At 40.5% G+C, this 15,277-nt stretch overlaps 1 protein-coding gene across 5 annotated transcripts in view; it reads right to left on the minus strand.

The window, feature by feature from the left end:
• The window catches only part of pdlim5a (PDZ and LIM domain 5a), a 51,845-nt gene extending 38,626 nt beyond the window's left edge, over positions 1-13,219 (minus strand). For all 5 annotated transcript variants that reach the window (XM_086206260.1, XM_086206259.1, XM_086206258.1 and 2 more), the window contains exons 1-3: positions 13,117-13,219; positions 12,458-12,693; positions 1,834-1,985 (exon numbers count right to left, since the gene is read on the minus strand). In XM_086206260.1, coding sequence (XP_086062386.1) covers positions 1,834-1,985; positions 12,458-12,553 — 248 coding nt within the window. In that variant the 5' untranslated portion in view covers positions 12,554-12,693; positions 13,117-13,219. The remainder of the gene's footprint in view (positions 1-1,833; positions 1,986-12,457; positions 12,694-13,116) is intronic.
• Positions 13,220-15,277: the final 2,058 nt, after the last annotated feature.

Here is a 15,277-nt window from a genome sequence, read left to right on the forward strand (position 1 = left end):
AACTTTGGTTTATCTCAGATCAGAGAGAGATGTTATAAATGATTTTTCTGATGCAGGACATTTATTTGAAAAATAATTTCCCCGGGAACCTTCTGACAGATGATGATGATTGTGCGCTCTTCTCACTTTTCGTCCAACCCTCCTCTTGAGGCATTGCAAGCCATTGATTCAGCTGGTGAGGACAGGAAACATTGGATTCTTTTTCGTCTAAAACTATCTGCTCCAATTACTGTAGAATAAATAACCAATTTATTTAATCTTTCCATCTCATCGTGGAATTTTCCTGGTGTTTGGAAAGCAGCGTATGTGATTCCATTGCATTAAAGTGGTGACACAGAGGATTTTAATAATCATTGCTCAATCTTCAAATTACCATGTTTAACAAAATTCCTGGAATCCTTGTTGAACAGCTCAACTCAAGTCTTTTTCTCTACATTCACTCAAGCTCACACAAATCCGATTTTAAGGGCTGAAATCTATTTTAGCTTTTAAACTGATTACAAATTAAATAAAAGAAAAAACTGTGCTGCCCTCTATGAGGCCCTGTCTTAAGCTTTTGACAGCCAGTTATCCTTCAGTTTGAAAGAACAGCTTGTACGTAACAGGTCATAAGATCATTATCTTTGTGAGGCTTCAGTTTATGCCATCTATCTATCCATCCATCCATCCATCCATCCATTCATTTTCTCCCTCTTATCCTGTTAAGGGTCGCGGGGGGCTGGAGCCAATCTCAGCGGCTTTCAGGTGAGAGGCGGGGTTCACCCTGGACAGGTCACCAGTCCATCGCAAGGACAACACATAGAGACAGACAACCATTCACACTCACAGTCACACCTACAGTCAATTTAGAGAATCCAATTAACCCAGTCCCCTCTTGATGTCTTTGGACCAGGGGTGGGCAATCATGTGACATGGAGGGCCGTGTGTATGCAGGTTTTCCTTCCAACCAAACACTTTAACAGGTGATTCCACTGATTAATACTCTTCTGTGGCTGAAGGTGTGTTAATCAGTGGAATCACCTGTTAAAGTGTTTGGTTGGAAGGAAAACCTGCATACACACGGCCCTCCATGTCACATGATTGCCCACCCCTGCTTTGGACTGAGGGAGAGGGAGAACATGCATACTCCACACAGAAAGATCCCGTGCTGGAGCCAGGACTCGAACCCAGAGCTGTGAGGCAACAGTGCTAACCACTGGCGGCACGGTGGTGCCGCCTGGTTTCAGTGTATGAAGTCAGACAATTTACAGTCATAGATTTGAAGGTTTAAGTTTATCCCTCAGGGTTCTATCACAGGACTTGTTCTTTCCACTATTTAACTATTTCTATCATGTCTTTTTTAAATGGTTGTCAAGCCCGTTGTATGCAGACGGTTGTCTGATTTACACTCTTGGAGAAATTCCTAAGTTAAGAATGGAAAACCTGCAACAGCTGATGTTCTTTCTGCATCAAAGGAACGTCAGAGAGAATCTTCACTGCAATCTTTACGACAATATACATCACCAAACTACTAATGTGCCTGCAAATCAAATCATTCAAAACTTCAAATATTTTTGTTTTACCCAGTTGAAAACTGAGCAAAATACTGCCAGAACCAGTATGGTGTTTCAACATAAAAAATTAAAAATCAGAAAAGCCATGCCATGTTACAGATCTCCATTGTCAGAGAGGCTGTTTGGGACTGTTTTGAAGAGAATGTATGAATCTTGGAATATCAGAAAAACTAATACTTTCATTTTTACATATCAAATTATTAGAAAGTTAGGTGCCTTACTATTGATTTTATAAACGAGTACCTCACGCATCCTCACTGAACCTGAGCTTTTTACTTACTTCTGCAGGTTGAGGCTGAGGTTTCCAGTGCAGCTCTTGATCTTGTTCTGGGCCTCCAGGTGGTTCATACCCTCTGTGGCAACACCATCAATGGACAGAACCAAGTCTCCAACTGCAATACCACCCTTTGCTGCCTTCCCACCATCTGTCAGCTGCAGAAAAAGATAACCACAAACAGTTTGAGTCATCTAGATGAGGAACATCATCATTAGCATTGTAAAGTGGGGGGGGGGGGGGGGGGCACACCCCAGACAGGTTGCCAGTTATCCAATAACTCCACTTTCTTATTGTAAGTAGATTAAATATAATATTTGTAAAACAAGGTAGCTCCACATGAATTGAATTCGCAATTTGGTCTGAAATGTGATGTATTGTCATGGCACAAAAACCTTTCCTTTATTTAAAAACACATTTGTGTGCAGCCAAGATCTTTGCTGTAAATGACCAAGGACATAATTCAGCATATACCAAAACTAAAAAGGGATGGGTGAGATAAAATTAATAAAACTAGGAAAGGAGCATGAGTTAGAGCACATCTGGGTCTTGCAGCAGTATGAAAATAAAATAAAACAAATTCAGTGCCAGTTAAATAATAAGCCTCTCTAATACATGCAAAAAGCTCTTTAAATGATGACAAACAGCAAGTGGGACACAACAATGCTCTGGACCAAGAAGAATCTGATTACAAGGAAAGGAATTCTCAGTTTACATGCATCATAAAATGTGCATACCACACCCCATTTGTCTTGTCTTATGGTTATCAGTGCCTTCCAAGATATTTGGGTGGTATGCTTTATATATCTGCATCTAAACAAAGTAAGTGCAGCGCTTCAAGCCTTGGAGAAGCTGGTTAATTTGAAACAGATTCAAGCCAAACAAAAGAAGTCATGCTGAACAGCAGGGTTGGCATTTACCATTTGTTGCTTAGAGAAGATATTTTGTAAACACGTGTTCGAGAACTGTTGCTAGGAAACAAAACATTTAACGAGTAAAAGGAAAACCTAAGCCCAAACTAAAGTAAAATCCAATTCAATCAAATGTTGCGTGGTGTATTTTTTCACTGTCAACCACGTTGAAATGAGCTGTGTCCTGCTCTGCACAGTGTAAGTATGTCATCTAAGTAGGTTTATGTAGGCGAGATTAATCTGGTTTTGGAGAATATGTTTCTTCATAAACACAAACTTTTTCTGACCTGCAATGAAGTTGAATGGGGTTTCTTAACTTGCATAGTGTCAGCATGTGTCAAATAAACCAGAGCCGTTCTTATCAGCAGACGAAGGGAGGACAGTGACAAATTTGGAAATGTGCGTGGGATGTTACACACTGCATCACTTGTCTTTTTCCTATGACGCCTAAATTGGGAACCAAAAACCCATGTGAGGGTTATAAAAACAATGAACTTTTGTACTGACATCATAGTCTTTTTTTTTTTTTTTTTTTTTTGCCTTTACAATCAATCCAAATAACACCTAAGTGGCTATAAACAGAACGTTTGTGTGTGTCTGTTTGCTGTATGTTCACCCTCAGATTAAGACTTCATAATATGCTTGGGCAGTTGCCCATATGGTTAATCCAGGCTACTGTACGTTAAAAAAATGAGACTGAGATATTGTTTAATTCCTTAGAGTACCTGGTGTGAGTAGTTCTGACCATTCTTGGTCATACAGATGGTCCAGGTTCTAAATGAGAGTGAGGTCATATGTTGCTTTCGACACCGTGAAAAAGGTGGTTCACTTCCACGAACACGCGTGCACACAGACAACTGCGCTGCTCAATACACTTGTACTTTAATTGTAGCAACTGGAGCAGGAAAAGGGTAATAAAGGATTGATTAAGATGACTTCTTCATCGTCATTGTTTTATATTTCCTTCTATATCTGAATGTATTGTCTCTGCCACTGTTTCTCTCTCTCTCTCTCTCTCTCTCTCTCTCACACACACACACACACACACACACACACACACACACACACACACACATAAAGACAGACAGACACAAGGAGAGCTAATAAAAGAGACTCTGCACCCGGATTAGTGGTAATGCACTGTGGCCCCAACCATTTATAGTCATATTAGTCCAACACACGCAACGTCACTCAGCAGAACTCACAGAGAACAGGAGGTAATGAAGGTCTGACTTGACATTGATTAAACCTGGTTGCACTGAGAGCAGCACAGGTAGAGAAGAAAAGGAGAAAACACTGCTACTGGCTGCTTCGAGTCTGCTGGCTCTTTCTTCTGTTCATGTAGACTCATTTCAGTGGTTATGTTCATGCTTACCACTTAGAACCGCAAAATGTTCAATAATAATTTTCCCCAATTAATGCTTGTTGCTTCCTCCTCCGGCAGACTTAGAAGCAAATGTGAGCGAAAGAATACATTTCCTTTCAATTGTATTGCAAGGGTCATTCAACTGAAAATGTAACATTTACCAAGCTGCTTGTGATGGAATGCCTTAAGATAAACTGAATCACTTAAAAATGAGCTTCCAGAAGTCTCGCCTCTGCTCATTTCAACCTTTCTTAGATTTGGCTGCCTTGAAGCTCAGTCTCTTGGACAGATCTCACGTCCCTTCCAGGCCTTCAAAGAACAGAATTGCTTTTCCTTCTTCTTTTCTGTATAATGAGCCGTAATGTATTGAAAATATGTGACGCTTTTGTACCATGGCTTTTGTGCAAACGTGTTTATCGGGATTATTTGGATAAATCGTCAAGCAGAAGGTGTTAAGTAAGAAGGAAAACAGTACCACTGTCCTCATTCTAAAGTTAGTGTACCATGAAAATTATCCTGAAGATGGTAGTTGAAGCCAAAGATGATGCATAAAATTTTAAAGAAGTCAGGAATAAACAGCAATGCATTGTGGGATATTTGCAAACTTACAATGTATTCACAGATATTCTTGCTAATCTATTTCACCACAGGCACTTCTCAAGTGCAAAAAAAAATCCCACTATAACTTGATCAGTATTGTAGTAGAGGACTGAGAACTAAATGCAGGCCCCCTTTACTGAGTTTTTCAGGGTGCTGCGGAATATACCTGCACACAATCTGCCAGATGAATAAATGAGTGACTGCAACAATGCACGGAAGTTAGTTAGTTGCTATGCTGACATCTATCACATAGATTAGACTTTGTATTCCCTACCTTATTAAATATTCAAAAAAATGAAAAGGTGAGGACTTGCATCAGAGCTTATACAAAAACCATAGAAACACACGTGCGGTGTGTTAAAGAGCTTCACAGCTGAACCTGCTATAGCGCTTCCAGCCATACCAGTTTTCAACACATATGCTGCTTGATTTGAGAGCTTTGAAAAACAAAATCTGGTTTCAACACGTAGCAATAAAAGCGTGCTGGAGCGCTACAACATTGTCTGGTTAGAACATACGCTGACCAGTTTGAGTGCTTTGAACAATGCCTGCTTTCAGCACAAGGAGTGACAGAGATGACAGGCAGATGGTTCACATCACGCTACGATTGAAACGCTGAGATCACACAAATGCTTCTATCTTGTAACTAAGACACCCATAAAAGCAACTTTTATATGCCAGGCGTCAGAAATATTACGTTTGAATTTAGCAACCACATTATTGTTTGTAAGCCTGCTCCTCATTTGTAGACGGTAAAATAAATGCCTGCAGAAGAATAACCTGACAACTACAGCATCTGACCTCTAAGCAACCAGGAAAACTGAAGAAACAGCACGAAAGATATGTGAGGAAACACAGACAGACAAAGGATTAGTGAGACAGTGGAAGAAGCATTGGAGTTAGTCAGATTAATGAAAGAGTTACAGAGCCTGAGAGCAGTAGCAGAAAAAGGCAGGTGGAGGGATTAAGAATGTAGAAGAGAGAAACAGGCACATGATTTATAAAGTATCTGGACGGATCCATTAGTGATACATAGTTAATCATATTAAGTAGTGCTTCATTCAAAATCTGTGGTCCTGAATGAGGTAAATCATGAGGTTTTGTTCGCATCATATGGAAACAGTCCATTGCTGATTCAGCTGCGAAGAGTGCTTTCGACCTTACGGTTTAGTTGATTTTTGTGGTTAAAATATACAAGGATTTGCATTATTTATGTTTAGAAATGTGAAGTACACTATTCTGACAGGCACAAAGAACCCGAAATGTAGCTTAAAAAAGAGTTTGCCTTACTTAATGTAAAAGCAAATGCTCCACCTGCCCGTTAGAATAATGCGGAATAAAAATTCCTGTAACAGCAAACAGTAAATGTCTTGTGTTCGTGCATGTTCAAACACACACATTATTTCAGTTGAACGGAAGCAACACATTTGAAATAGTGTTTCACTCCCTACAGCTACTCAGTGGCGTGTCTCATAACTACAGCCGTTTTTTGGTACATTAGATTCCGTGATAAAAAAGGACATACCATGTTGTGTTCCCAGAGATTCACCGTAGCTGCCAACGCCACAAAACCACACTGTGCACATTATAACGTAAAGCTTTGCACACAAGAGTGGGATTCTGGCCAAGAACTCCATGCTCGCTGACCGCTAACAAGCACCCTCCCCATGCAACCGTAATCCAACAACCATGTACAATTTATCAAAAACTATTCATATAAATTTGTTTCAGGCACCAGAAAATAAATGGAATCTTCTTCTATGGTGCATCTTTTCTTAAACCTGGAGAGACGTTTTTTTTTTTTTTACAAATGTATTAAAAATTCAACTAGCAGGGGAAAAAAGTTAAAGAGACTATAAAAAAATTTCACAATACAATTTCTGTCATATCTTTTATGCTTCATAAAATGCAAGTCGTAGAGAGTAGACTTTTCTTGACACTGACTTTTACATGGAAATAAAATGATATAACAGAGGAGGGGGTAATATTATTTCAACACTTCCCAGCATCAACAAATCCACACGTCAAGTTTTGTGTTGTAAAAGCCTGCAGAACTTTCGTGAACCAGAAATGAAACAAGCCAGTATTCACTGCCAGACTCAATGATGTGATTGTCGTGGTGCTGCAGGACTTTGCATGAGAAGTGCCGGACACACATTTAGGATTACAGCCGTATGCACACAAGACGGAACTGTTCTTATACTCTACATGAACGAATAGTACCTTACTTGTGTGTTACCAGTTCTCCTACCAGCATTACAGAATGTCTACAGTTGGGAAACTGGTGATCTAAGGACGCCATTATCTTCCACTATTCTGAACATTATGTCAGTGATATTGCCTATTAGGTTTCAAAGATGGAAAATAGTTGGTAGCTGTATAATCCAGTGTGTTTAGCGGAATGAAAATATGTGTAAAAGAAAAAAAAAGTTAACATGATTTTTACATTTTGTTACTGAAAATCACACACAGACAAAGTGAATTTGAAAGACTAACATTTTTCTTTATTTCCAAAAATCTGTAAAAGCCTACTGTTCATTGCTGCTTCATAATAAATTACATATTAAATTACAACAATGAGCAAAAAAGCAGAAATCAATTTTGATTTGCTGGGCTGATATTAATAACCAATATCCATATACTTAAAAAAATTGCCAATTTCTGCCAGTATGATGTAATCGTGCATCCCTAACAACGATAGATGAATTACTTAATAAAAGTACCTTGTAGGATTTTGTCAGGATCATCTATCAGCTAGTTTTTTAAAGTGCTGTACAAAAATGCTATTCCAAGAACTCGAATAAAGTAAATTATCACTCAACATTAGTGAAACAAACATGGAGCTGCGTCAAACTGAATTTTTAGATCAGCGTGGTTCTCACATTGACATGTGCGACACCGAAAGAGACTTTAGACTACTCTGTCCATTACCACCAAAGACAGAAACACTTCAACGAGGTCGTCTGTAGCACCAGATAAGTGTCAGCACGCCTCTTTCCTCCCTCCTGAAACACTCAGCACCCATTTAAATGCACATCAATCTGACTGGAAAAATTAAAGAACGCCAGATAACTGTTACCAATATCTGTTACGGTGTCCAAATGCAACATGTATGTCACAAATCACACACACGCACACACACACCCTCAGACATGTACAGACACTGACAGACTGATGTGTGGGAGAGGAAATGATAAATTGTTGATCCTGGCTCTGGGACTATTTCACTAAGACAGATAGGCACTCAAAGCAAAGCATGCTGGGATTGTTTGATTAAGATAGATTCAAGGACTATTAAGTCACTCTGAGAAGTTGTCAGCTGATTCTGATGGTCTGGAATGAAGGATGAAAAGAGAAAGCTTGGGACCAGGTCAGTGATAGAGACGTGAAAGGGCAAGCAAGAGAGGGTGAGGCAGGAACACAAAGACAAGAGAGAGACTAGGCTATATATAGAAGTGAACAGTCTTGGAAAAAGATGCATTACTATGGTCAGTTGTTATCAAGGCCCGTTGAAGAGCATCTCTGGGGAGGCAAGAGGAAGCCATCATTGATTTCAGGCAGTTCCGGGAACTGCATTCTTCCATGAGAAGCTTTAATATAGATTAGCCGCTGTTGTCACAGCACTAACTTTATCAAGGGTGATGACCAGACCTTCACAAAGATGTCTATGGAAGACCTGGAGTGATGACATTCGGATGCATTATGAACAAAGACCGAATGTAAAAACAGTGCTGGTAGCGTGTCATTTAAAAAGGACGATACCTATGAGACCTGTGTCTCATGAGTGGCTGTCCTGTAAAATGCTGCATCTATTCTTAGATACTTAATGGACATACTCCCCTGGGCTGTTTTCCCATAAAAATAAAATTTTAAGCTGTAGATCCGGGCAGCACTCAGAGGGGTTTAAATATTGATTCACTGTCCGACTTTAAGAGGGAACCGTGGGCTGATATTTTCCGTTTCTATACATGAACACATTGCTACTGAGGATCTCCAGATCAGTAAAACAATTATATTTCACAATTCAGGATTTTATTCAGAACTAACAGCAACATTTTTCCCAAAGAGTTTAATCAGGATATGTAACAGTTTTTTGAGTATCTGAGAATCAAAGTAATCCAGCACTTATGGAGGCAGTAATGTGACTCAGCAAGATATTCTCATTCATTCTTCAGACTTATACCTGCAAAATGCATTTCCTCGCCTTCTTAAAATAATGACCTGTCATTTTTTTCAAGTTTTTCAGAAAACACAAAAAACAGGAGACAAAAAAACATTTTCAGGAGTTGATTTAAGCTGGTGGTGGTGCAGTGGTCAGCACTGTCGCCTAACAGCAAGAAGGTTCTGGAATCGAGCCCCAGCTGGAGCACAGGATCTTTCTGTGTGGAGTCTGCATGTTCTCCCTGTTCCTGTGTGGGTTCTCTCTGGTACTCCAGCTTCCTCTCACAGTCCAAAGACATCAAGAGGGGACGAGGCTGATTGATACTCTAAATTGACCGTAGGTGTGGCTGTGAGTGTGAACGGTTGTCTGTCTCTATGTGTTGGCCCTGTGATGGACTGGTGACCTGTCCTGAGCGAATCCCGCCTCTTGCCCGAAGGCTGCTGGGATAGGCTCCAGCCCCCATCGACCCTTAACAGGATAAGCCGTAGAAAATGGATGGATGGATGGATGAATGGATAGATGGCTGGAAGGATGGCTGGATGGATGGATGATTTAAGCAAACAAAAAACTTGTCAAAAAGTGACTCAGTTAATTTTAAGAAGGTGACGATTTGTATGTAATGGTAAACCATGAGTGAGATTGGGGACATCAGCAATTGAGAATGTGAAAAAAACCAGGTGTTTTTAAGTGAGATGACATGACAATTGCAACCATTTTTATTTATTTGTGTTTTTGAACAAAACCATGATTATTGCTGAGTGCCAAATTAGAGCAGCAAACTTAACCTAATCTTTATATATTATTCATATTATTATTTATTGTTTATTCAATGTTGCTTTGAAATATTGTCATTTTCAACTGGGAGTAAAAGGGGTGTTCTGACGAGGTTTTAGTTGGAGGGTCTTTCACAAGCGTACTGATCGCATGTGTTGCTGATCTTTCCTCGGATAATGAACTCTGATGGAGTAAAGCTCTCTACCTGTGTGTTGACAAAACAACAGTGAAGGCTCAGCTGAATCCGGTTACACTGTGACATTATTCGTGTGTGAGCTCACAATTGTACATTCTAGTTTATAACAGTTACTACTTTGTTTAAAAATACTGCAAGATATACCCAACCACTAACCAAGCTATCAGTAAATAAGTGTGAGGGTAGCTTAGCAACCCTTCTCTTTCACACTGGCTGCTTTTGCTTAAATCCATTCCTTTCTTCTCCAAATGTCTCCTTTAAAGGATTATTATGCCTGACTAACTGAAATGTTGTGGTAAAATGTTTTATTTGCACTTTGAGAACCTGCACCTAATTTTGGTCTATTAAAAAAGCTGTTTTCGACATTGTACAAACAGGCAAAAAAAAAAAAAAAAAGTAAAGGTGAGAATGATTTGCATAAAAGCGACTGGGCATTAAGTTCGACTTGAACCCATGATGCAATACCGATACAATGTTTTAATGCTTTTGGCTATGAGTGGTGCCATAACGGAAACACATAGTATATTCACATACATAGAGCTTAGCAACAGCAGCTGTTAGGGTGAGTGTGGTTTGGCAGTAGTACTGCATTCTCTAATAACCCCTTCTCTGTGGTCTCCTCTCAGAACCAACACCACAGTTAGACTGGCGGACAGCAATTAGTGCATGTGTCAGTGATCAGCGGTCAGAAACACTGCCCTTCATCACCATTATCTGGATTTAATTGGTTGGACATTTCTTTTATCTAGACAGAAAAGCACATTATGAATGAAAGGTGAGTTCTATCTTATGTAAGAACGAACAGGTGACGGCAAATCTGAGAGACTGAAGTAAGTGAACTCTAGGAGAGGTGAAAACAAATGGGAAGGTGAAGGTACGGTACGATTGAGAGAAAGGTCAAAGCTGATGGCCTGATGAGTGACATCATATGTTGATTTCATAGACTGAGGCTGTCATCAGTCTCTGTGTACTGTTTATAGATTCAGTTTAATGCATACAATCAATACAAATCTTATTCTCTGCCTCTCCCCTTGATGATCTACATTTCTCTCCTCTAGAAACCCCAAAATTGAATAATATCATTCCTCTGTTCAGCTGAAGTCTTCACAAACACAATGTCATTCTGCCTTTGTAGCATTTTTTCCTATTCTGAGTGTTAAAAGCTGACAATGTATGCTATTTTTGATACAACTGGTCATTTTCACATAATTCGACACATTGATTTTGGGAGGTTGGGTGATACTTTTTTTTATGCATATTTATGTGAACATCTATTGATTGGTCTATTAATTGAAAATGTGTACACCGTATCCCAAGAGCCTACTGAGTTCCCTCATGACCAGCCATCTATCTCGCAGTTTTACAAATGCAGACAAAACACCAGAAACAAACGTAAGCTTATGTCTAACTCATACTGGACCTGAATCATTCAGACTCACCAGATGATGATACGTGAATGTACCAGTAAATACAAAAATGCATATCATCCATTAACTGTATATTCCCTTATTCTGAAGCAGACCTAACAAAAGTTCACTTAATCAGCACCCAAAACTGCACCAGTACTTTCCTCACACTCATGCCAGTTTCTTGAAACCATGTAATTGTCATTGTGATACTGCGGGAAAATGGGGAGAAAATTATAAGAGATTTACGGCCAACTTCTCTGGGAAGAAGAAAAACCTTCGCTGACCAGCACACGTGCACGTATTCACACACACACACACACACACACACACACACACACACACACACACACACACAACTGCAGTACAAATTCACATGGCTTCAGTTAGTGGGAAAAGTATCACATCCAAAATAATAACACAAACATGGCGACCCAAAGAGGCCCCAAGAGGGGGGGGGCGGCATAGGACCTGGCAAGCCATTAATCATCATGTTGCCACAAGAAAGTCCACTGCCAATTTTAGTGATTTGTTAGTGTCTCTGCATGTGCATGTAAACTGCATGTATATTATGAGCATGATGTGCAGTGAAACCACACTTGGGAACAGTGTCATGTTTCAGGATCACACTATAGTTTGAGTAATGAGGGAAACATTAGTGTGAACTTTCATGAGTGGGTTTGTGGGTGAACAGCAGACTCTGAGGACAAAGAGAAGTAATGAGTAAAGAGACACAGAAACCAAGGGACCATCAAGTCTCAAGCAGAGGAACTGACGCCAAGATTTATGTGTTTGCCAGAACTTTGATTGCTGCACAGTCACTACAGACAATACGAGGTGGAAAGCAAAGGAACCTGGAGAGTTTTTCCTGTGTGGTCAATACATGGCAGATGGCATCTGATTCAGTTAAACTATCACCAAGATGCTGGGGGAGTTTGGGCAGAGGGGACATGTGTAATGCAGTGAGGTGGTAGAAAAGTGGAGAGGATGAAAGACGGAGGGAACTGAAATCAATTTCCAGGCTTTTAAATGACTGATCAGTCATATGGCGTTGCTGAAGACCATTCCACTGCTGCCTGCTGATGATGCTTGGGGAGATAAAACTGGAGCATGTGCATTCATCTTATAATGCTCCCATGTAGACCCACCATTGTGTGTGTGTGTGTGTGTGTGTGTGTGTGTGTGTGTGTGTATGCGCTTGTGTTTCAGTCTTACCCTAGAGATGGAGAGGGGCATGTTGAAGTCTTTTCCACCTTGCAGCCTGAAGCCCCAGGGGGCAGGTCCTAAGAGAGTGGCGCTGTAGTTGCTCATGGTCTCCTTGATAGAATCAAACGGGCTTGGTGTTGATGTTGCAGGCAAATACGTAGATCAGGTGGTGATGATGAAATGGTCACTGGGTTTGGTTGATAGATACTAGTTCTCTGGCTCCCTTTCAGATATTATTCTGAGATCTGAGGGAAGATATGGAGGAAAAACATGCATAAGATTTGTTATTTGGCAGCAAATAAGGAGATAAGGAGATGCTGCTATGGAAGAGAAGAAGACAAGCAAAAGGAAGTTGGATAAAGTACATTTATCTATCCAAACAAAGACTACAGCCTCATACATACAGATGCACGTATGAATAATATATTTTCAGGGTAAAAAATGGAAAAAATAAAATACACTTCATCACAAACAGGATTGTAAAAAAGTGAGAAAATATACACTGTAAAATATCACCAAACATGTGCTGCAGCTTCATTAGCATAAGATCTTGACGAACCCAGAGAAAACATTCACCAGAGGGCATTAACATGGTTTATTACCATAACTGCAGCACATTTCCTATCATTAAGGCTAATCATATTATCTTATGAATAGAAAAGCTGTACCTTTTTATGTCAAATTCCAGATAGGAAAATAATTCCTTTTAGAGACAGGTAGACAATATAATCCCTAGTTCCCCTGGACCTTCCCCTTCCCAGCAAACACACTGAGTGTGTGTAAAGAGGTACAGAGAGATACAATGCTCTTATATACTGGCTAATGACAGAGGGGAGGGGAGGGGAAAGGTGGAGGAGGGGAGAGAGGAAGAGGGAGGGAAGATAAAGAACGGGTGGAGGTTGGAATAGGAGGAGAAAGGGGAGGGGAATCAGCTGTGGGTGGAGTGAGTGGAATGAAGAATGAGGAGAAATGAGGCAGATGATTAGGGGATGGGAGGAGACACCACTCAGAAAACAAGGGGAGGGGGGGCGAAAGAAGGGATTACAGAGTGAGGGAGCCCTGCACAGAGAGAGAGAAAATGACAAGGGGAGGGAGAGGAGGCCTGGGAGAGGAAGACAGGGGCATAGGAGAGGGGACGGTTTATCTTTCATCCAGATATTTTGGGAACATGGAGTCAGTGCTGCAGGCTACTTCATTAAAGGTGGAACCAGCAATGACCAGAACATGACCTGAGAATATCTCCCAAAGGCTTGAATCGAAAGGTCTTTCAAAGGTCACCCTACAAAGGTACATTAGGGTGATGTTGATGTCAAACACGGTCAAGTACACCTTGTCTTACTCCTCTAACAGCCCTGCAGAATTGTAAGGTCAACATTTTGGAAACCTTTGCAGGGATGGGACTGTCCTCACACTGATGTCAAACAACAACATACTGAATGGTCACCTACTTCCCAAGAGCTCCACAAGCTGAGTCAAACTAGTTATTAACTGGCATAATTTGAATTTATCTGCGCATTTCTGAAACTGGCTTTGAGATATAAGGAACCGATCCGAATGTATGCGAGCATTTTGGTGCAGATATTAAAATACTATTTAACATCAAGAAGCAATCCATTGCAGTGCTGATATTCAATCTTAATTTACCAGTTACCTCATTATTACTTTCCAGACAGCTGGCCCGTCTCCTTTTGTTCCTTCACTGCGGCGTTCTGTCCATTCCTCTTTTCCAGCCAGACAGAGCAATATTGACTTTGTATTTAGACTGGTCGTAGTGGCTTGTTTAACAATCATCCCATTTCTTTTCATCCCTAACACACACACACACACACACACACACACACACACACACACACACACACACAGTCATCACTTCAAATAAGACATACAGCAGTTTATTATGAAAGCAACAAAAATCAAAGAGGGGGTGACAAGCTAAATTAGTGAGATAAACATGCAATATCTTCTGAACAGAAAGAACCAGAGAGAAAGAAACAGAGATCTGAGATGGTGAAACAAGAGAAGGCAGGAAGCAAGCTAACATTTGATATCTGCATCATAAACAAGCTGAATATTATATTTAGCCTGCCTAACCTCCTCACATGTATAAGATACCATCATAATGGACACAACAGAAGATTATGTGCTCACACGTGCAGATAAAACCAAAACATGCACTTCATTTGCCTGCTAATGAATGTTCCCAGTGTCTCATAGAGACAGTTTTTTCCAGAGCAGCCAGGCTGAACAATAGTGTAAGTCCTGGGAGGACAGGAGGAAGAGAGTCATTCCCCCTGTTTTTGTTGGAGAGCTGAGGAGGTCTTGATCCAGGCAGAGCTATCTAAATCTTACAGCAAATGTAATTACCAAAATCTCTGTGCTTATTTGTAGCTATAGCAAAGACTGCTGTTAATACCTGTTGTAAAAATGGAAAATATTATTTGGGGAGATCATGAACAAGCCTGGTAGACTGGCGACCTGTCCAGGATGTACCCAGCCATTCACTCAATGACTGCTGGGATAGGCCCCAACCCCCTCGCAACCCTGTACAGGATAAGTGGTACAGACAATGGATGGATGGATGAATAAGCCCTGAATTGCTGTTCTTGATCGTCATGGTCCCTTGTGATGGTGAAATGTCTCCACCATCATCTTCTTCTATGGGAGCTATCTCCTCACCACAACTCATCCGTATGGGCATTGTGTCCTTGCAACCTGCAGAGATTCTTCAAACACATAAGGTCAATGAAACTGTAGCAGTCAGGAGAAGTCCTGCCTTCTTCACCTCACTTAACCTGTACACCTAAGACGCCTTTCCTTACTGTTTGACTG

This window comes from Aulostomus chinensis, chromosome 6 (assembly GCF_037954235.1).
Source record: "Aulostomus chinensis isolate RoL2024-O1b breed Wild chromosome 6, RoL_Achi_v1.0, whole genome shotgun sequence".
In the NCBI taxonomy this organism is placed as follows: Eukaryota; Metazoa; Chordata; class Actinopteri; order Syngnathiformes; family Aulostomidae; genus Aulostomus; species Aulostomus chinensis.